Source organism: Dioscorea cayenensis, unplaced genomic scaffold (genome assembly GCF_009730915.1).
Source record: "Dioscorea cayenensis subsp. rotundata cultivar TDr96_F1 unplaced genomic scaffold, TDr96_F1_v2_PseudoChromosome.rev07_lg8_w22 25.fasta BLBR01000422.1, whole genome shotgun sequence".
NCBI classification, from domain to species: domain Eukaryota; kingdom Viridiplantae; phylum Streptophyta; class Magnoliopsida; order Dioscoreales; family Dioscoreaceae; genus Dioscorea; species Dioscorea cayenensis.
This window is the reverse complement of record NW_024086813.1, coordinates 840-24,085: the sequence shown is the minus strand read 5'-3', so window position 1 is coordinate 24,085 and position 23,246 is coordinate 840. Positions and strand designations below refer to the sequence as shown.

The 23,246-nt window shown below is 34.3% G+C and overlaps 3 protein-coding genes and 3 long non-coding RNA genes across 6 annotated transcripts; 1 reads left to right on the top strand and 5 right to left on the bottom strand.

The window, feature by feature from the left end:
* Nucleotides 1-2,728: 2,728 nt before the first annotated feature.
* LOC120254341 (ubiquitin-conjugating enzyme E2-17 kDa-like) lies at nucleotides 2,729-5,526 on the top strand. The gene is made up of 5 exons (XM_039262463.1): nucleotides 2,729-2,857; nucleotides 3,230-3,326; nucleotides 3,501-3,633; nucleotides 4,593-4,707; nucleotides 4,986-5,526. The coding sequence occupies exons 2-5, from the start codon at nucleotides 3,257-3,259 to the stop codon at nucleotides 5,127-5,129; spliced, it is 462 nt and encodes a 153-aa protein (XP_039118397.1). The 5' UTR covers nucleotides 2,729-2,857; nucleotides 3,230-3,256; the 3' UTR covers nucleotides 5,130-5,526.
* A 598-nt stretch (nucleotides 5,527-6,124) lies between these two features.
* LOC120254344 lies at nucleotides 6,125-6,609 on the bottom strand. Its single transcript, XR_005534599.1, has 3 exons — nucleotides 6,410-6,609; nucleotides 6,276-6,319; nucleotides 6,125-6,191 (listed from the first exon to the last, which is right to left on the bottom strand). It is a non-coding gene; the product is annotated as an uncharacterized LOC120254344 (long non-coding RNA).
* A 31-nt stretch (nucleotides 6,610-6,640) lies between these two features.
* LOC120254345 (disease resistance protein RPH8A-like) lies at nucleotides 6,641-16,176 on the bottom strand. The gene is given in 12 exon segments (XM_039262464.1): nucleotides 6,641-6,800; nucleotides 9,209-9,384; nucleotides 9,463-9,576; nucleotides 10,871-10,924; nucleotides 12,667-12,900; nucleotides 12,902-13,059; nucleotides 13,226-13,326; nucleotides 13,437-13,543; nucleotides 14,022-14,082; nucleotides 14,159-14,297; nucleotides 14,682-15,076; nucleotides 15,780-16,176. Coding segments are annotated over 12 exon segments (2,001 nt in total). The 5' UTR covers nucleotides 16,082-16,176.
* Nucleotides 12,126-12,578, bottom strand: LOC120254343. The gene is made up of 2 exons (XR_005534598.1): nucleotides 12,533-12,578; nucleotides 12,126-12,430 (listed from the first exon to the last, which is right to left on the bottom strand). It is a non-coding gene; the product is annotated as an uncharacterized LOC120254343 (long non-coding RNA).
* A 2,238-nt stretch (nucleotides 16,177-18,414) lies between the features above and the next one.
* Nucleotides 18,415-19,102, bottom strand: LOC120254342. Its single transcript, XR_005534597.1, has 3 exons — nucleotides 18,815-19,102; nucleotides 18,672-18,725; nucleotides 18,415-18,556 (listed from the first exon to the last, which is right to left on the bottom strand). It is a non-coding gene; the product is annotated as an uncharacterized LOC120254342 (long non-coding RNA).
* A 152-nt stretch (nucleotides 19,103-19,254) lies between these two features.
* Nucleotides 19,255-22,903, bottom strand: LOC120254340 (putative disease resistance protein At1g50180). Its single transcript, XM_039262461.1, has 2 exons — nucleotides 21,571-22,903; nucleotides 19,255-21,214 (listed from the first exon to the last, which is right to left on the bottom strand). The coding sequence occupies exons 1-2, from the start codon at nucleotides 21,873-21,875 to the stop codon at nucleotides 19,255-19,257; spliced, it is 2,265 nt and encodes a 754-aa protein (XP_039118395.1). The 5' UTR covers nucleotides 21,876-22,903.
* Between the last annotated feature and the right edge of the window lie 343 nt (nucleotides 22,904-23,246).

The following is a 23,246-nucleotide window of genomic DNA, read 5'->3' as shown; positions in this document are numbered from 1 at the left end:
TACTTGGGCTATCCTTCACTGCGTCTGAGGTATTAGAAATCCAAAAATGAGTGGGTCTCTAAAATGGTTGGTATTGATAAAATTTAATTCAGAGGAACAATAAAATTTAAGGTTAGTTCATTGTTAATGGGATTTAATGTGCATAATACTAATGAAAGATTTGAATATTTCAATGAGTTGTAGTAAAGGTTATAAACTATATTATTATTATTATTATTATTATTATTATTATTATGTAATTAAATTGACTTTACCTTTTCACAATAAAGTTTTGTTGCTCATTTTTCTTAGATATTATATGTACAATGTTATAATTTAGATGATTAAACTATTTCATTTGTGTTTTAAATTAATCTGTGTATAATATTGCTTCAAAATCAATAAGGGCTTGTTTGGATAGGCCAGAATTATGGCATAATCTGTACAATATGCCATAATTTAATATTTTCTGAGAATTATGCCATATTAACTGTTTGGGTACTTATTTTAGAGTATAAAATTATGGCATAATATAGGCATGATGAGATAAAAAAATATTCCACTCTTAGTGGAATATTTTTTTATTATGAAAAGTCTATCTCTTTCTCTCTCTTTTTTGATCCAAAGAACTGACCACCGGGCCCACCGGTGGCTCGCCCTGACCCTCCGCCACTAGTCCCGACTGTAGTCCAACCAGCCTCCGGCGACTAGTCATCGGTCCACCGACAGTTCGATCACCGGTCCACCGGCCTCCAGTGACACGTGGGCGATCCACCGGGTGGTTCAAGAAGCTTCCAGAATCGGGTCACTGACTCAACCACCGGTCCCACCGGGTCTCCGGGTGACACGCCAGCCGATCCACTAGTGGTTCGCCTGGGTTAGCCTCCGGTGACACACCGGCGATCCACCGGTGCTCCGACCGACCTCCGACGACCGGCCATAGGTCCACCGGTGGTCTAGTTACCGATCGGTCGATCTCTGTAATTTTTTTTATTTTGCTAACCAAACACTCATTCTATAGGAATAAAATATGATATAATTTCTGTAATAATCACTTGCACTTCCTACATAATAAAATTATGCCATATTTTTTTTATTTTGCAGCCAAACATGCCCTAAAATTGGAAAAACTCCGATGCGAAATAGGAGACTTAAATTAGTGTTAATAGTTTCCATTGCGTTAAGTTATTTATCATAGCTGTCATTACATGTCTCTATACAATATTGGCTTAAAACCCTCAAAATTATAAAAATCAGATGCAAAGCGAGGGAATTCGCTTAGTATATATAATATTATTTACTTATTATTACATATAGGCAATCCTTTTTAAAAATAACTCATTTGGGTTTTGGAACACAAAACAAGAACGACGACAAAAGAAGAATTAATTCGGGTAAAAATTTTAGGAGGTCATCGTATTATAACCATTTTCCGCTTTGCTCATTGAATTTCAATTTGTTTATTTTTAGTCATCATACACTGATTTTCTTTCACCGGAAGGTCATCCATAAGAATCCGGTCAAAATAGTTGAGCTGGCCCTCGAAATTGGTATAATTGACTATGTTGGCTTGGTGATATGTCTAAGCCAACTCAGCCAATTTCAATGGCTAGCTCAGTTTTATTGATCGGATTTTTATAGGTGACCTCCCGATGAAAGAAAATTAGTGTATGGTGACTAAAAAACAAATTAAAATTCAATGAGTAAAATAGAAAATAATCATAGTATAGTGACCTCCTAAAATTTTTATTAATTCAGTTAAGGAAGTCTATTTGATGCCATGCATGCTAAAATAGTCGCAAATTAAAAGATTGTTGAAAATTAAAAGGTGCAAGCATCTTTGCAAGGGGCATGAGGCACATTTATAAATATATACTGCCTCGTCTTATTTTTGACTTTTTGAGTGTTCATTTTTGCTATTTTAAAATTTTATAAAAAATAAGAAAAAAATAAAGTTAGCATTTGACTGTGTCACTTGTTACCTTTGTTATAAATAAATAAAGAAATAAATAAATTGTAATCATAGATAAATATAAGGGGAAAAAAGTATTTTAGAAGGGCACATCAACAGATTCGAATTCTAGGAAGGTATATTGGCAATTAACCACTTTAACCAGGGGTATACAAGTCATTTGGATATTTAATTTTTTTTTTAAAAAAAAGTGGATAAACCACATGCATTTAAAAAAAAGAGCCAACGAATAAAGCTCCAGAGAGGAGTGCTAACAGTCTACCCATCAGGAGTGGGAGAAGAAAAACAAAAAAACAGAACACAGCACAAACCAAAACAAGGGGAAAAAAACATAAGACCACTAGGAGGACAGACCCCTCCAAGGGCAAAAAAAACATCAATGTACTATCCCTCGCTCTGAGAAAGAACCAGATCAGACTGAGCCCCCTGCTCTAAGTCACGAGAGGAGATGAAATTAAGGCTTCTCTTTAGTTTGCTGCTTGGCTCCTCAAGTTTAGCTATCTTCAAGTCAGGAGCTTCTGAGGGTGAGGTAGATATTCAAATTTTCATATAATATTGTACAAATATATATATATATATACTCGAAAACCCTTTTCATTATGAAATGGGTGTTTGTTTGTTATCATTAATGAGCCTTGGTTTTAAGGTCCATAGGCCCAAATCAAATCACTTATTATCCACTGTCACGTGCTACGCACACTGCGTGCTTGTCACGCAATACATGAGCACATGGCGAACCATAAATAAATTGGAACCGTCCACGTATCAATCTATATCCGATCGTACGGTCATCCAATCACCATCGTTTATATAAACATGTTCCTTTTTTTTTCAATTAATGAATATCGGTTCTATTTGAAGTATTCTAAGCGAGCGATCGATAGATCGAAGGAAAGCCCTAGAGTGGTACCAATCTTGCTTAAAATTTTGTCATCTTTTCCGTTGATTTTTATTTGATTCTTTGTCAAAGTGTTTGATTTGGTTCTAATTCATGTTCTTTTGGCTTTTTGATGCTGTGATTCGTTTGATTTTCGTGTTTTCCTCCTGATTATTTCTATGTTGGAGATGAGGGATTTTCATGGTTTTGGGGTTTTTTTTTTAATTTTACTCGAAAGTTTGGATTTTAGGTTTTGTTTTGGGGATCTGTGATGTGATTTTGTAGCATGTTTGGATTGGAGATGAACTCTGGTCTTGATTGGTCTGTGTTGATTGAAAAGTTCTGGAATTTTTAGGGTTTTAATTGTTGCTTTTTTGAGTTTTAATTTGTTTTTTTTTCAGTGATTGTTGTTTGTGTTGGAGCGTTCCATGGCTTCGAAGAGGATTTTGAAGGAATTGAAGGACTTGCAGAAGGATCCGCCAACTTCGTGCAGTGCTGGTATTATGCTTTTTAATTTGATGTTAATTTATATTGATATCATCAAAATTATAGCTAAAGATGACTTCTTTTTACTCCTGGAAATTCTTTGGAAGTGATTTTTTGTTACTAAGATTTTGTATTTTCTGGTTGTGTTTGTTAGCTGATGTGTTTGTCTCTGGACTGTTGTTTTAGGCCCTGTGGCTGAGGATATGTTCCACTGGCAAGCAACTATTATGGGTCCTGCTGATAGCCCCTTTGCAGGTGGTGTATTTCTTGTTAGCATTCATTTTCCACCTGATTACCCATTTAAACCTCCCAAGGTATGGCCCTTTCTCACTTTATATAATTTGGTTATAGGTTATTTTCTCATTTTATATGACTCAGGCTCATAGCCATAATCATATTTATGATGGTATGTGGTGATTGTATTGGTAATATTAGTTAAGAATTTAAGAAGTCACTCTGTTCTTGTTGCAAAAAGTAAAAGCAAGATATTTGCTAAAGACAAGCTATGTTAGTCATTGATTGTTGAAAAAAACCGAGACAATGACATATGGAGTCTATAGGTGACTGCAGTCGTTGTGTTGTTTAATCTTGTTGGCTACATTCGTTGTGTTGTTTATGCTGTTTAAGAATCTCAAGCCAAATGGATTTATTATGGTGGTTGGATTATGAGAAATAATGTCTAAAAAGTGGGAGTATTGTTATGTGTTTTTGAGTTTTAGAAGGGAATGCATTTATTATGGTCAGAGATTGGAATTCTGATGATGAAATGCTTTCTTTTGAGAATGGATGAACTTGACTATTGTAGTATACTACTATTTTTTGTCCTCATATATGCATTTTTAATATCTGATAATGTGTTTGATATATATATCAGTAATTACTATGTGAAAGATACCACAACTTGATAAATATTACTTGCTATATAAGCTATAGCAGAGTTTTTGGTTCATTTTCTTAGAGCCATTTTAATTCTGTTTAATTCATCATAGATGTACAACCAAGAGGTTAATTGGACCTCTTGGATTTTGATAAAGTTGATGTTTTATGATTCACGCCATCTTTTGTGAATGTCATTCTAGTTAGCCTTCTGAAGATTAATGCATAGGTTGTCTGGTTGGCAATGGTTGCCCCCCATAGATAGTCTCTTGCCAAAAATTCAGGCCATATATTTATTTGTGTATAACTTTGCCTTGATTTAGTTAAATAACTCTTTATCTGTGTTGTTATGTATAATTCCTTCCAATACAGTACATACTTGCAGCCATTTGTTCTAACAAGGTTCATATTAGGTCTCCTTCGAACCAAGGTTTTTCATCCAAATATCAACAGTAATGGAAGTATCTGCTTGGACATTCTGAAGGAGCAATGGAGTCCTGCCCTGACTATATCCAAGGTGTGTTTTTTCCTCTATTTACTTTTGTGTTTATGTCAAGTTAAAATTTCTGGCACAGTATCCATGTTTTGAAATTTGGATTCAATAAACTTTCATAATGCCTGAAGCATACGTAGTAACTGCTCATCAGATAACCCTGTATTACTTGTGGAATGGATGGTGGTTGTTTCATAGTATGTATACATGAAAACTTCTATGAAGCTACACATCCTGGCACATTACAACCTTCATTTTATACAATATCATCAAAGTTCTTAATTACTTTTTCAAATTTGCAGGTTCTGTTATCAATTTGCTCACTCTTGACGGATCCGAACCCGGATGATCCCCTTGTTCCTGAGATTGCTCATATGTATAAGACTGATAGAGCTAAGTATGAGTCGACTGCTCGCTCCTGGACTCAGAAGTATGCCATGGGATAAGAAAGGCCCCTTGTTAGTCATGAGAGTAAAGAAAAGAAATTGAAAAGAATGTTTCTCTCTATTTATCATCATTATCTATATATATTAGAGGCATATATAGGGTATAATTGTCAACATTGCCTTCTGCAATGTTAAGTCTATTGTGTTTATATTGTGTTTTGTTTTCCTTGTCTGGGAGCACATGTTTTTAGGTGCTTTTTTAATTGTTCAAATATATATATATATATATATATATGGGATATGAATAGGCCTGGTGATTCATGTGGTGAAAATCATTGCTATGCGGACATATTTATTCATGGAAACAGCCTGCTTATATTAAACCGTCAAAATAATATATGATTTTAGTACTGGTTTCTTTAATCAAAGCAGATGTAGGAGGGTTATAATTATTTTACTTCTAAATGAAATATCTGGGGTTTGGTTTGACTCTTTCATCACTGAGAATTTGTGGTTTATTTATTTTATTAAAAGAAATCTATTCTTGATAATTAGCGCATGATGTTTTTATATATATATATTTGGTGAATGTATATGTATTGTGAATATGAATGTACATTATTGACATAATGCCTTGTTATATACACCAAGCATTATTATACACCAATTTTGTGTGAATTGAAATTTAATGCTCAAACAAATTATAAAATTTTAAGGAGGATGAAGGCAAATCATTGTCTTTTTTTTTCAAGATCCGTTGGAAAAGTTGTGATGTTGAGTTAATCCTAGTGTTTGGCTTTATATATGTTAATAATATTACAACATTTTTATCATAATTTAAGGAAACAGTAGTTACATGCATAATAATAAAAATGGTAAGGTACTTGGATACAAAACCACAAGCATCAAACCCAATTGCAATACAAGAATAAAATCACAATCACACACACATGAATTTGGATATAAGTTAAAAGTGCCAAAGGCAATCACATTACATGAATAAAATCATATAACCTCCACACAAACATAAAATAGAGTTTTTGAAGAAACTTCTACGCAGGAGTATTCCTTTGTTCTTAATCTGGAGCTCATGTGAAATCCAAAAGTAGTCCTCACTAACCCCTGTAGAGATGTATTTTTGATATTTTGATAATTCCTTGATAACAAAACATGCTGACTAAAAATTAATAAAATATTAAGACTAACCTTTGAAGGCAGCTAGCAATACTACAGATGTCCATTGCTTCATCCTGAAATATCAAGATGAGAGTCAATTCTAAGATGAAATGGAAAAATAATAGCAGAAGCCGGAGTTATACAAAATAATTAAAGGAACTCACTTAAAGACCATTGAATGGAGATGTTGGGCACATGTTGTATTTTGTGCCAGTCTTCTCCAGTCTTCTCCTTAATCCTAGTCGTTAATTTTACATGCATTTCCGAAAATTCCAATTGATCAAGTGGCAGATTCTTCAGTCCTTCAGGAATCATCGTCAATTTTGGACAATCAGCGATCCTTAAATACTTGAGACATGGCATTGTGTTCCCTTTCTATCTTCCATTCCTCAAGTTCAGGAAAAACATTCAATATACAAGGTCAACAGTTGAGGGAAACCTGTTGCTAAACATATTATCTGTTTGCCCTCATATGAGCCAAGGTGTAAATATTTGAGAAATTGTAGCTTCTCTAGTGTTGCCATTGGGTCTTGCTCCAATTCAGAATATAGAAGACTTAGTTTTTACTAGTCGTTGAGGAAATACATCGTTGCGGAAGCTGTTTGCAGTTGAACTTTCCATGGAGAGACAATTTCTTGAGGCAATGTTGATTGGAAAATGTTGTAATGATATTGTCTGAAGGAATACAATCCTTTCGATCGTTAAGGAGGCAAGACGACCCAATTTCTGGAGTGATGAAGATAGTGCATTGGCATGATCATCAGAGACATTACAGATCTTCAATTTGTGTAGATTTGTGAGCTTTGGCAGCATATTCTCATCCATTCTCCTGCAGTTACCCGTTGTAAAGTTTGCAAATTCATTAGTACAATATTACTTCCCATAATTGGTGGATCAGCCCGTGACGACATTAATAGATCGACATGCCTAAGACTGTCAATTGTCCAAAGTGAATCTGATATCTTTTCTAAAATTCCACCAACTACACTAAAACTCTGAGATTGCGGAGATGACCAATCCATGATGGAACTTCTTTCAAAGTGTTAGCATGCAAACGAAGATATTCTTAAATGATTTAATGATTTGATTTCACTTTGGAAGCCTTAACATATACAGACCACTCAAATAAAGCTAACTCTTTAATAATTTAAACCACAGAGTTCATTAAGAGCATTATGGGTCAAGGATTATAAAATATATTCACCATCATAGAATAAAGCCCGCAACTTTGAGTTAGAATAGTTTAGTCTCCTCATTCCCTATTAAATATTTACTAACTCGCCGAGCTGCATTTGACTTTTGTTCCACACTTTGCATTGTCATTCTTGTATATTTCAAGATATTTGTTTTCATTGGCTTCGAAATACACATGCACGCAAGAGATCATGGATCTCGGCAATACTTTGCACCATCATCATATTTCCCGCTTAGTAACTTGGATCATACATCTTTGTGCCAACCCTCTAGACAATCCATTCCAATTTCTTCTGCAGTTTTACTAGTTTTCGCCGGTAAAAGCCTTCTGCTGCTCCACTATCTAATTAATGTTTTCACAGGAATAGTCAAGTCCTCACGAAAGCAACCAAAACAAAGAAAGCACGACTTCAGGTAATATGGCAAATCATTATAACTTAATGCTAGTATTTTTAAACATCTTTCTCCACCTTCCACAAATTGCCATTTCATGCTCTCTACAACTTTCTCCCATACATCATTGCTGTTTAGTTGACATGAGTCCTCCAAGGACCACTAGTGCTAATGGTAGACCTCGCACCTCTTTGACTAGGCTCCGCATGAGCAGTAGCCAACCAAATATTTTCAAGCAACATGTTTCAATATCTTGTCTTGGGTAGACCTTTGCGAAGAAACAACTCCCCTAAACCTCCTTTTTGTTTAAGAAGCGCAATTCATGTGGTTGGATGATAGATTTGCAGTCTTAGCGAGCATTTGTGAAGCGAGTTGTGATAATAACCTACTTCCATTATTAATATCCGGAAAAACTTTTTGTAATTGATTCCATACATTTTCATCCCAAACATCATCAAGAATGACCAAGTACTTGCTCGCTTTCAATTTTTCAAAAAGAGCCATTGAGAGGTCTCTGGTTGTATCTCTTGACGGAGTTGATGAAACTTCTAATGAGATTCTCTTCAAAAATCTCAAAAGATAGTGGATTCTTGAGATATGATTACCCATGCAAATATATCAAAACTTCTCTTGACTTCTAGGTTTATTATAAATGGATTTAGCAAGGGTAGTCTTCCCTGCATCGACCATACCCACTATAGAGATCACCGATCGATTTGTATTGCTGTGTCAACCACCTCTGGTACAATCTTTTCTCTCATCGCCGTGCCAACAATATCAATTTATCATTCAATTGAGGCAATATAGGGATCATATCTTTGCTTTGAGATTGGCTAGTTATGCCAATTGTTTCACCCTATTTTAGAAATTCCATAAGATGTTGTACTGTTAGATAGTCTTCATGCATCTTTGCTTTTTATTCCTTCAATGTCCACATGGACCTTTGTGTCGACAATGCAATTATCAAGTATAAACACATACCTAGAAAAAGATAGTTGCTTTCTATACCAATCTACTATGTTGTTGTGGTAATGCATTTATAAGTGAATTTCATTTGGAATAATCACTGCTTAATGCAGTGAATTGTTACTTGAATAGTGAACAGGCAAATCCAGACTATGAAAAATAATCAATTTGGATTTAATGTCAAAGAAATAAGAAAATATAAGCTTTTTTTTTTTATTTACAAGTGTTTAATTTAAAAAAATAAGTAGTTTTTATTTCTAAAACTTGGTGTTTTTCATAGATACGCTTATGAAAAATATACATTAGGCGTTTCATTTTTATAAATGGTCTAAAAAGACCATAAACATTTATATGGACATTTATATGGACAATGATGAATAAATAAATTGGTGTTTGGAGAACATATATACCTCTTGATGAAGCCAATGCAACCAGGCTGCTTTTGTTGTCTACGGAGCTTGAAATCCATGTAAGAGTCAATGATGTCCTCAGCTTCAAAAGCCAGATCTCTCATGTCTGTGACCCAGTTCTTGACCCTCTCATCATCTCCATTGTTCTTCCTTGCATCTGCATCCTTCAAGAAGCACTGCATTCGCCTCAGTTCTCGCTCCAACCACTCCAGTTGATCTTTTCACTCCATGCAAATTGATGGCTTCTGCACTACCAGATCACCAAGTTTCCGGACTAGAGCACCCACTGCAGCCTCAGCCATTAATTTGTTTCTGCCTTCTCTTTTGTAATTTGTTTTAATCACACAAACAGGCCGCTCTGCAACTCTCTATCTAAAGAAGCCAAACATGAGCATCAAAACAAACTAGAGACTATATGAATGTTTTTAGAGCTCATCTTATCTTTAGATATGGAATTTGAGTGAACCGACAACTTTGACTGGAAATCGTCAAGGTATTATTCTTTAATTCTCTCATAAATGAAGAAGAGCTTGGTGGCTGTAGTTTTGTGGCTATTTTTTTCCACATAGCAGGCCCACTCAGTTGTTGGTGGGATGTGTTGCTCTCGATACAATTTCTTTACAATTTCGGGGTGATATCTTCACTGTAAGGAGTCGGAAGAAGACAGATGTTCACAATATGAGCAAATCATTCCATACATATTAAATTTTTTTAATAATGCTTTCGAAAGGAATCAAACTCTCGATTTTTTTCTTGTAAAAATTTTTATTGTCACTGCTATTCACCTATTGCAGTAATGGTATTTCATAATGAAGAAAGAGATGTGGCATTCTAGAATTTCACAATATATATATATATATATATAAGATCTAAATTTTACAAAAGGGATTATGAACAAATTGGATCAAATAAGTTATAATGAGGGAATATTATAACAACTACAGAGCGTGTGATGAAGACAAGATTGCACTTATACAAAAACAACAAACCTATGCAGCCAAAGCAAGGAGTATAATAAAGACCCCTGAAGAAATAATTTAAATGGATAATAACAATTACCTAATTTTGAACGGATGATGTTTAAGAAAAACCTAACATGATGAGGTACAATAAGGTCAATACCATAATGCATGTACAGTTTACAACCAAAATTTCAACATTGAAATTTTACAAATATAAAACCAACTGTAACCAAACCTCTCCATAAGCACCTAAACAACATTAATTAGCCACATGCATTAAACAACCCAATAACCAAATTAACCACATGCATTGAGTTAATCAACCCAATAACCAACCACCTAACACATTTAACTAACACAATTTGATGCAACATGGCCTGCTAACAGGTAACAACCAACACTAGATTACTTGACCAAACAACATGCATACAACAAGGTTCAAGGCCTTGCTCTCAGTCCCAAGGTTCAGCTAGGTATTTTAACAAACATCTAATGTGCATTGCAAAAGACCAAGCAAATGCACAAGTAGACAACAAAATACAAGTTATCAATACAAACCAACATCTCTACAAACAAAATATAGGAAGAATTAACATATGTTGGCTAAGGTCTATAAGCGAACCTTCACATCACAAAGCCAACAACTAGGCCCCCTGAATTGCAAGTAAACAAACTGAAAATTCTAGACAAGAGACTTTACCTGGCTAGTTGCAATATTCAAGCCCACAATCAATACCCTTGAAGCCACTCCTATCTGCCAAGCACACCAGGAAAACAAAGAGGGTCTCAACTTAATTTCACCTAGTTCTCACCTAAAGCTACACAAGAAAGGAAGAGGGGAGAATTGGAGGGATTGAATAGTTGACTTGAAGGTGGGGTCCACATGATTTTTTTAAAGTGCTTTTTAAAGTGCCTTTGTGGTTACACCTGGGATATATCCATGAAAAAAATTCAAAACATTCTTTTTGAATTAAATCTACAAAAGTATATGCGTCAATCATTGGATAGCCCAATGATATAACACCAAAGTGTAAAAAGAAAGAGTCATGCGTTTTAAATTTCTCCCTCGACAAGATCTTTAATATCGTGTAAGATCTTTTATATTCATAAAAAAGACGCTTTATCGCCTATTATTCAGTTAAAATAATAATCAATAGTGCTGCTTCAGTGATCAAACAATGAAATTTCCTATCTTTGATAAACTCAGTGTATGACATTCTTTTGTTCCACACCTAGTGAATATGTTTGTGTTTTTTTAGATGTTTTTTTTAATAAAGTGAATATGTTTGTTGTAGTTGCATTTTTTTTTATTTTATTAAATAAAATAGATAAACCACATATTTATTAAAAACACCTGATGAGAACAAACAAACGAGTACAAGCACAAAAAAAAAGAAACAAAGAAACACATGCACATTAAGGACGAACAGAACAGAAACAAAGAAGAAAGCATAAACCAACAGGGAACTAGGAGGGCATCACCAAGGATGATGCACACCTGGGGCAACACACAAAAAGGACAAAATAACTGGTGATTGAGCCGATGAAATCCGCCTAAAGGCAACTGAGGTCTTTTCAGTCAGGCCACGAAGGATCACTCTTGGAGTTGAGGAGGTGTCATACATTTTATTAGTTAGTGTTTTTCTTTTGTATTGTTATAATTTTCTTATGATTCCTTTCTATTAATGTAGGTGGTTTATTTATTTTTAAAAAAAATGTGAAATATGTCAAGTAAGTGATGAATGGAAATTTAATGCTTTTAGAACAGATCATACAATTTTTGAGATAAATAAATGAAAAAATTGTTACCTTTTTCAGCATCTATTATTGTGTTCTAGAAATTGAAATGAGAGTTACTTGGAAAAGTTATCATGTTGTGTTTATCCTAGTGTTTGGCATTGCTATGTATTATGCATTGTTTACAAAACAAACAAAACAGTGTGAAATTGTATCATAACTTAAGTAAACAATAATTATATATTGTCATAATAAAAATAGTGAGTTATTACATCGTCAGACACATTGATAGGTGTAAAACCAGAGTATCAAACCCAATTACATCACAAGAATAGAGTCACAAACACCCACATATATCTGGGTATATAAACACAGTAAAATCCAATTGCATTACATGAATAAATTCACAAACATCCGCCCAATCATAAAACAACGACGAGTTCACAAGAAACTTCATGCATGAGCTTCCCTTATTTCTTAATGTAGAGCTCCTCCGAAGTTCTGAAGTACTTCTCACTCACCCCTATGTACATAAATCCATATTTTCCTTTTGATATTGTGGTAATTTCTTCATAGCAAAGCATGCATATATACAAGTAAAAATTAATAAAATATTTAGACTTACCTTTTGAAGGAAGCCAATATATATGTATCCATTACTTCATGCTGAAATATCAAGATGAGAGTTAATTCTAAGATGAAATGGAAAGCTAATAGCAGAAATCAAAGTTATGTCAAATAATTAAAGGAACTCACCTAATAATAACTAGCGGAGATGTTGGGCACATGTTGTATCTTGTACCAGTCTTCTCCTGTGTTCTCCTTAATCCTGGTTTCTAATTCTTCAGGCATTTGACTCAATTCCAATTGATCAAGTGGCACATTCTTCAGTCCTTCTGGAATCACCTTCAACTTTAGACAAGCAACAAGCTTTAAATATTTGAGACATGGCATTGAGTTCTCCTCTATCTTCCACTCCTCAAGTTTGTCAAAAATACGTGATGGACAAGGACAGTAGTTGCGGGAAACCTGTTGCTGAACATATCATCTTTTTGCCTCGATATGACAGCATTCCAAGTGAAAGATATTTAAGAAATTGCAGGTTCTCTAGTGTTGCCATTGGATCTTGCTCCAAATGAGATTTATCCAACTCTAGTTTTCAGTAATTGTTGAGGAAATACATTGTTGCATGGAAGTTGTTTGCAGTTCAACTTCCCATAAAGAGACAATTTCTTGAGGCAATGTTGCTTGGAAAAGGCTTTAACGATATTGTCCAACAGAATTAAATTTCCTTGTATAGATAAGGAAGCAAGATGACCCAATTTCTGGAGTGATGAAGATAGTGCATTGGCATGATCATAAGAGACTTTTCTTGATTTTTCAATTTGCGCAGATTTGTGAGCTTTGGCAACATATTCCCTATCCATGATCCAGCATGTACCCCATTCAAAGTATGCAAATTCTTTAGTACAATATTATTTCCCATATTTGGTGGACGAGCATCTGAGTGATTATCAAAATCAACATGCCTGAGATTGTCAATCCTCCAGAGTGAATCTGATATCTCTTTCATATTACCACTTGCGATAATAAAAGTCTGAAGATTGCGAAACTGACCAATCCATGATGGAACTTCCTTCAGATGGTTAGAATGCAACTCAAGATATTTTAAATGAATTAATGATTTAATTTCATTTGGAAATTCTTGCATATACTGACTATTAAAACAGAGTACTCTCAATAATTTAAAGCTGCTAAACTGCCTATTGAGAGCTTTGAAGGTCGTAGGATTATAAATATATTCATAGTAAAATAAACCCCTCAACTTTGAGTTAGAATAATTTAGAGTCCCAATCTCATTAAATATAATCAGTCGTCGAGCTGCATTAGACGTTGTTGCACAGTCTATAGTGTCATTCTTGTAGATTTCAAGATCTCTGCTCTCTTTGGCTTCTGAAATGCACATATCACGCAAGAGATCATGGATTCGGCAATACCTTGCACTATTATCATATTTCCGCTTGCTAACTTGTAACATGCATCTTTGTGCCAACTCCTCGAAACAATCCATTCCAATTTCTTCTATTGTTTTACCATTTTTCTTGGTAAGAAACCTTCGCTGACCACAATCTAATTAATGTTTTTGCAGGAATATCCTTGTCCTCTGTGAAGCAACTAAAAATAAAAGAAAAACATGATTTTTAAGTAATATGGCAAATCATTATAACTCCATGCAAGTATTTCTAGACACCTTTCTCCACCTTCCACAAATTGCCCTTTCATGCTCTCAACAACTTTCTCGCCATGCATCTTGGGTTTGTGGTTTAGTTGAGACAAGTCCCCCAAAGGACTACTAGTGCCAATGGTAGACCCTTGCACCTTTGAACAAGCTGATGAGCATAGTCAACCAAATATATCGGGCAACATGTTTCAATGTCTTGTCTTGGGAAGACCTTGCGAAGAAACAACTCCAAAGCCTCGTTTTCATAAAAGGCAACGCAAAATTATGAAGTTTGGTGGTAGGATCCGCAATATTAATGACATTTGAAGAGCGAGCGGTGATAATAACTCTGCTTCCATTATTAACATCCGGAAAGACTTTTAATAATTCATTCCATACAACATCTTTCCAAACGTCATCAAGGACAACCAAGTACTTTCCTTTATTTAATTTTTCACAAAACTTTTCTTTGAGAGGGTTTTGGATTGTATCTTCGATGAAGTATCCAACTTTTTCCGACAAGACTCCCTTCAAAATCTCAAGGATGGTATACTTTGTTGAGATATGATTACCCATGCAAATACATCAAAACTTCTCTTGACTTCAAGATCATTATAAACAGATTTGGCAAGTGTAGTCTTTCCCAGACCACCCATACCAACTATAGAGATCACTGACCGATTTGTATTGTTTATGTCAACCAACTCTTGCACAATCTTTTTCTTCTCATCATCAAAGCCAACCATATCAATGTCATCACTCAGTTGGGGCAATATAGGGATCACATGTTGACTTCTGTAGTGACTAGTTGTGCCAATTGTTTCACCTATGTTGGCAATGCCATATAATAATCTACTTTGAGATAGCTCCTGCAACTTGGTTTTTATCACTTCAACATCTACATGAATCTTGTGTCTATTGACTAATTCATCAAGTATAAATACATACCTGGAGAAAAATCATTGTTATTTCTTATACCAATCTGCTTCATTCTTTTTAATGCATCTATAATCAATTTTCCTTTGATAAAAAAAAAATTAGAGAAAACTAAGAACTCAAAAGTTTGATTGAGATATTCATCTTACTTATCCTATACTTTAAATTAATTTATACCTAGATTAAAAAAATGCAAATTTAAAACTTTCATAATAATAAACAATACATAAAGCTTTTTTAGCATGGTGTGTGTAGTTTATGAATCTTTCGAGCATTCCTAGACAATTGGATAAGATTGTAGAAGGTTTGGTACATTATGTTTTGATTAATAAGGAAATGACAGATGCTTGGTAATTATATAAATAGATAAAATTTTTATATCTCAAATCACTAGAAATGTGAGTGAAAAGAACAAGAAACGCTCATGAGAATGTGGGAAAGAAATTGAGAATAGGCCATCATGTGTAGTGTGTACTATGTGCAAATCTAGCAGGACATTTTTATCTAAGAAAAATAACTCAGTATCCTATCTCAAAACTCTATGAGATGTTTATTCTAAAAACACAGATTTAATAAAGCCCAAATGGTTTTAGTATTAACACCGTTAATTCCTTATTTTCAGAAGTAAAAAAGAAACGGGTTATTTTCGTGATTAAAAAATTAATAAAAAGAAAGAAGACAAATAAATAAATAAAGTGGTGTTTGTAAAACATACCTCTTCATGAAACCAATGCAACCAGGCTGCTTCTGTTGTCTACGCAGCTTTAAATACATGAAAGTGTCAATGATGTCCTCAGCTTCAAAAGCCAGATCTCTCATCTCTGTGACCCAGTTCTTCACCCTCTCATCATCACCCTTGTTCTTCTTTGCATCTGCATCCTTCAAGAAGCACTGCATTCGCCGCAGTTCTCGTTCCAACCACTCTACTTCCCCTCTCACTCCATGCAAATTTATGGCTTCTTGCACTATCAGATCACCAAGTTTCCGGACTAGAGCACACACTGCAGCCTCAGCCATTAATTTGTTTCTGCCTTCTCTTTTGTAATTTGTTTTAATCACATAAACAGTCCATCTGCAACTCTCTATCTAAAGTAGTCAAATTTGAGCATCACACTAACTAGAGACTACATGAATGATGAAGTGCTCATCTTATCTTTAGATATTGAATTTGAGTGCTAGCAGACAAATTTGACTGGAAACCGGCAAGATATTATTCTTTAATTCTCTCATAAATGAAGAAGAGCTTGTGTGGTTGTAGTTTGTGGATATTTTTCCACAGAGCAGGTCCACACGGTTGTTGGTGGGATGTGTTGTCTTTACAATTTCGGGGTTATATCTGCCCTGTAAGGAGTAAGTAGAAAACAGAGTTTACTGGAGACTAGTTTGTGAGATTCCGGAATTTGGCTGGGAATTGGAAAAGTTTTTTTTTAAAATTTTTTTAAAAGATATTTTACCTATTTACATGCATAGTTGACTTTCCAAGATTTTGGATAGCCAGTGAGTATGACATTTGTAGATGTACAAAGTAAAGTCGTGGTGTTGGTGCATCTCACCTGCTTAGCATGTATCTCATCTTGCTTAAATACATCTGTTCACCCGGGATTCATATATTGGATACCATCTAGTGTCATGGGATCATCTTGTCATCACTGGTATGAAGTCTTTATTTCAGATCGTAGTATTATCGGGATACATAAAGATGCGGGCATACATGTGCCTATGGGGTATTTGAGAGATATTTACCCTGTTTATCACTGCGCCTTAGATTGTGCCAACATTGTTGCTTCGCAACAAGTTATGGAGACGTGAGGGTGTGTGTCTTTATTATACAATGTGAATAAATCATTCTATACCCACTAAATTTTTAATCATGCTTTCGAAAACAATTAAATCCTCGATCTTTTTTATAAAAGTTAATGTCACTACCATTAACCTATTTCAAGGATGGTATTTCACAATGGAGAAGGGGATGTGGCATTGTAGAATTTAATTGCTAATAAACAATTTTTTCATTGTTTTTAAAGTCGTTTTCAAAAAATTCCATGCTTTATGTAAATTAAATTCTTTACTTTCTTGGCTAATTTGTTAAAAAGATCTGATTCTTAATTTTTTTATTTATTATTTTACAATGAGGACATGCAAAACTTAAAAAAAATAAAAATAAAAATAAAAATAAAAATAAAAATAAAAATAAAAATAAAAATAAAAAAACAAAGAAACAACACTAGCGCTAAGCAAAGATGACGAGATTGATAAAATTGATGAAGAATATTATAGAAGTTTGATTGGATGTTTATTGTATCTCACTGCAACAAGGTCTGACATTCTATTTTGTTGTAAATCTCTTGTTTTGATTTCTGCAATGTGTTAAATGAAATATACTTGAAAGCAACAAAAACAATAGTAAGATATATTTGAGGTAAGGGCTAGTCTTTATTTTGATGTCGTTGTACCTCTAAATGAACTTCCTTTCCTTTAGGTTCCTTTATTTTTTTTCTTTTCTTTTGGTTGTCTGGTTGTCTTCTCATCCCACTCTTGATGGATGCTTTTGAAGAGTCTTGGCTCATATTATGTTTTTTCCGGTTTTGATTTTTTAATAAATGTGGTTTATTTAGTTTTTCAAATATATATATATATATATATATATATATATATATAAGAGGTATAGTTGATTATGGTCTCGAGTTTAAGAGGGTGCAAAAAAATTTTTTTGTTTATTAAGATTTTCTATATAATTATTGGGCTAGATTGCTCTTTTTAGCAACCAGGAGATTGCAACACAATCTACTACAGAGACGGAATTTATTGCCACAACAATAGTAGTTCACTAGGCTTTATAATTGAATAACATCTATGTGAATAAGAGAATAATATCAGAGAATAATTCCAGAAATACACTCCTTTCCTCACATGTTTATCAAACAGGCCCTCAATATAAATTGCAAACATAATGCTTTGTTATATATGCCAATTTGTGATAAAATAAATTAAACGTTTCAAAAACAAAAATAATAAAATTATGAGATTAATGAATGAAAAATTATTTTTCTTTTTCAAATTCAATTATTGTTTTTTAAAATTTGAAATGAGAGTCAGCTTAAAAAAGTTATCATGCTGTATTAATTCTAGTGTTTGGCATTATTATATATTATGTATTGTTTAAAAAAAAAGATAATAGTACAATATTGCATCATAATGTTTGGAAACAACAACTACATATTGTCAAAATGAAAATAGAGATACAACGTCACACAGGTAGATAGCTAGGTGTAAAAACCACAAAGTATCAAACACAATTACAATATATGAATAAAAATCACAAAACATCCACACAGACATATAAATCCATATAAATCAATGAGTCTTCCTTGCTTGCTTCTTAATCTGGAGTTCAGTAAATAAAGCAGAGTTTACAAGAAATTTCATGCATGAGTCTTCCTTGCTTTTTAATCTATCGCTCCTTTGAAGTCCAAAAGTACTCCTCGCTCATTCCTATATAAATCCATCTTATTTCCATTTGATATTTTAATTTTTCAAAAAAAGGATAAGCATATTTCCTTAATAACAAAACATAATAAATAAAAATTAATAAAATGTTAAGCCTTACCTTTGAAGGCAGCTAACAAGTAACAACTGAACATAATATCCATTGCTGCATATGCTGAAATATTAAGAGAAGAGTTAATTCTAAGATGAAATGGAAAGGTAATAGAGAAATCAAGGTTATACTAAATAACTAAAGGAACTCACTTAAGGTTTAATGGAGAAGTTGTGCACATGTTGTATCTTAGACCAGTCTTCTCCTGTCTTCTCCTTAACCCTGGTTTCTAATTCTTCGGACATGGAACGCAATACCAGTTGATCAAGTGGCACATTCTTCAGTCCTTCAGGAAGCACCTTCAACTCTGAACAATAAGCGATGTGTAAATACTTGAGACATGGCATTGCCTTCTCCTCGATCTTCCACTCCTCAAGTGCATAAAAACCGACGATTGTCAAGGAAAATAGTTGAGGGAAACCCGCTGCTGAACATATCATCTGTTTTGCCTCTATATGACTGATTTCCAGGTGATAGATATTTGAGAAATTCCAGCTTCTCTAGTGTTGCCATTGGGTCTTGTTCCAATTGAGAATTTATCAGAATTAGTTTCACCAGTTGTTGAGGAAATACATCGTTGCGTGGAAGCTGTTTACAGTTGAATTCTCCCCAAATATACAATTTCTTGAGGCAATGTTGATTGGAAAAAGGCTGTAATAATATTGTCCAAAGGAATTTCATCTCCTTGTATGGTTAAGGAGGCAAGCTGAACAAATTTCTGGAGTGATGAAGATAGTGCATCAGCATGATCAACAGAGATGTTCGTAATATTCAATTGACGTAGATTTGTGAGCTTTGGCAGCATCTTCCCTATCCATTCTCCAGCAGGTACCCATTTTAAAGTCTCCAAATTCTTCAATTCAATATTTCCCATATTTGGTGGAGGAACCGATGATGATATGCCTAGATCAACATGCTTGAGATTTTCAATTGTCCAGAGTGAATCTGATATCTTTCCTATAAACATTCGACAATGTACAATTAAAGTCTGGAGATTGCGGAGATGACCAATCCATGATGGAACTTCCTTCGGATTGTCAACATGCAACTCAAGATATCTCAAATGAGCTAATGATTTGATTCCACTTGGAAATTCTGACATATCCAAACTATTCAAATAAAGCACCCTTAATAATTTAAATCCACCAAACTGTTCATTAAGAGCTTTGAAGGCCAGAGTATTATAAATATATTCATTGTAGTAGAATAAACCCCGCAACTTTGAGTTAGAATAGTTTAGAGTCTCAATCTCCTGACATATCATTAGTCGTCGAGCTGCATTTGTCTTTGTTCCACAATTTGCAGTGCCATTCTTGTATATTTCAAGATATCTGTTTTCTTTGGCTTCTGAAATGCACATGTCACGCAAGAGATCATGGATTCGGCAATAGCTTGCACTATCATCATATTTTCGCTTGGTAACTTGTATCATACATCTTTGTGCCAACTCCTCTAGACAATCCATTCCAACTTCTTCTATTGTTTTACCATTTTTTGTCGGTAAGAAACCTTCCGCTGACCACAGTCTAATTAATGTTTTTGCAGGAATAGCCATGTCCTGTGGGAAGCAACCAAAATAAAGAAAGCATGACTTCAAGTAATATGGCAAATCATTATAACTCAATGCTAGTATTTCTAGACATCTTTCTCCACCTTCTACAAATTGCCATTTCATGCTCTTTACAATTTTCTCCCATGCATCTTTGTTTTTTGGTTTAGTTGACACAAGTCCTCCGACGACTATTAGAGCTAGGGGCAAACCCTTGCACCTCTTGACAAGCTTACGAGCAGAATCAACCAAATAAATGGGACAGCATGTTTCAATATTTTGTCTTGGGAAGACCCTTCGAAGGAACAACTCCCAGCCTTCATTTTCATTTAAGAAACGTAGTTCATGAGGTTGGGCGGTAGGATCTGCAATTTTAGGAATGTTTAAAAAGCGAGTGGTGATTATTACTCTACTTCCATTATCAACATCCGGAAAAACTTTTTGTAATTGATCCCATACATTTTCTTCCCAAACATCATCAAGAACAACCAAGTATTTGCCAATTGTCAATTCATTAAAAAGTTTAGCTGAGAGCTTTTCGATTGTGTCTCCTGATGAAGTTATTGACACTGCAGACAAGATTTTTTTCACTATCTCAAGGATATTATATTCTTGAGATATGATTACCCATGCAAGTCTGTCAAAATTTTTTCTGACTTTAGGATCATTATAAATTGATTTAGCAATTGTTGTCTTTCCCAAGCCACCAAAACCGACTATAGAGATTACTGACCTATTTGTATTGGTTATGTCGACCAACTCCTGCACAATCTTTTCCTTCTCATCATCAAAACCAATAATATCAATTTCCTCATTCAATTGAGGCAATATAGGGATCACATCTTGGCTTCTAAATTGACTAGTTGTGCCAATTGTTTCACCTATATTAGCAATTCCATATGATGTTCTACTTTCAGATAGCTCATGCATCCTAACTTTCACCCCTTTAAGATCCACATGAACCTTGTGCAGGCCAATTAATTCAACAAGAATAAACATATACCTGAGAGAAAAAAAAATAGTTATATTCTTAAACCTATCAACTATAATTTATTTTTTATGTATCTATAATTAAATTTCAATTGATCAAATTAATAATTTAGAGAAATTTAAGAACTCTAAAATCCTATAATTTCAATTAATTTTTGTTGCTTTAACCTTAGATTAAAAAAATACAAATTTAAAGCTTTCATTAAAATAAACCAATAGTGTTGGCTGGGCTGATTATCGGTCTTCCAAATACCAATCCAAGCTCTCCAGTTTGAGCCCGGCGGGTTTGGTTAACCAGCCTGTGCCCCTCTCTACCTACAATTTCATTAAAAATAAATAAATAAACAAATTGTTGTCTGCAAAGCATACCGTTCAAGGAAACCAATGCAGCCATCCTTTTGTTGTCCACGGAGCTTTAAATCCATGTAAGAGTCAATGATGTCCTCGGCTTCGAAAGCAACGTCTCTCATCTCTGTGACCCAGTTCTTCACCCTCTCACCATCAATACCTCCCTTGTTCTTCTTTGCATCTGCATCCTTTAAGAAGCACTGCATTCGCCGCAATTCTCGTTCCAACCACTCCACTTGATCTCTCACTCCATGCAAATCCATGGCTTCTTGCACTATCAGATTACCAAGTTTCTGGACTACAGAACGCACTGCAAGCTCGGCCATTAATTTTTTTTTTGTCTATCTTCTAATTTTTGGTTTGTTTTAATCACATAAACAATCTGTCTGTAGCTCTCTATCTAAAGAAGCCAAACAATAGTATCAAACAAACAAGAGACTACATGAATGATGAAGTTCTTATCTTATTTACAATTCTGGAATTTGAGTGCCAACCAACAATTTTGACAAGGCATCGTCAAGATATTTTTCTGTCTCATAGATAATGAAGAACTTGTGTGGCTGTAGTTTGAGACTATTTATCAACAAAGCATTCCATATTGTTGGTAGTGAGATCTGAGACTCTGGGCTTTAACCTGACAGTGGTTGCTCTCGGTGGAATAAATTTATTTACCATTCTACCTGACAGCGGTTAATATCGTCAGTATAAGGAGTTGGCAAAAGACAGGGTTGACTGGAGACTAGGCTGTCAGGTTCCGGACTTTGGGAGCGGGAGCTGGAGAAGTCAGTGATGTGGAATTTGACTGGTAATGGTAAAAGACTCTGTTCGCAGTGTGGACAGCAATATGAAATTCTAGAATTCGGAAAGTAAAATCTATCATCTAAAAATATTATTATTGTAAAAATAATGAAATAATTTACACATGGATTACTTATCTGAAGTTTTTTCAAGCTTCAACTCGCAGCTGAAAGTCAAAATCAATCTTCTTTGTAAGACCCTAAAAAATAACATAGAACAACTCTAATTACTTTGTAAAAGTCCTCTGATCCAAAAACTATGCTGCTTCTTAGTCTACAATGCGCTTACTAACAACATGGACCTAAACACAACTTTGAGACTAACCAATTCTAAACAGGACATCTGGTACTTAAGCCCTCTAAAGTCAAAAGTGTGCCGGCCTTCACAAATACAGTTATCAACGATTAAGGGCTGAAACCCACCACTAATGAACATCAGCGGGAAGTTAACAATGAAGTTCTGTAACAACAAAATGATGGAAACAAAACCAAACCAAGTGCAAATGGTGATGATTGTGAGAGTGTCACATGTTCCAATGCAATACAAATAGCTTTCAAAGAGAAAAAGACAGCAGAGAAATCCCATCTACTAAACCATGCATGGTCATTATAAATAAAGGATATAAGAAGTCACTAAAAAGAGAGCAATATTTACATGCATATATATATATATATATATATATATAAGATCTAAATTCTAAAAAAGGGATTATGAACAAATTGAAGCTAATAAGCTATAATGAGGGAATATTATAACAACTACAGAGCTTGTGATGAAGACAAGATTGCACTTATACAAAATAACAAACCTATGCAGCGAAAGCAAGGGGGATAATAAAGCAACCTGAAGAAATTTAAATGGATAACAACAATTGCCTAATTTTGAATGGATGGTGTTTA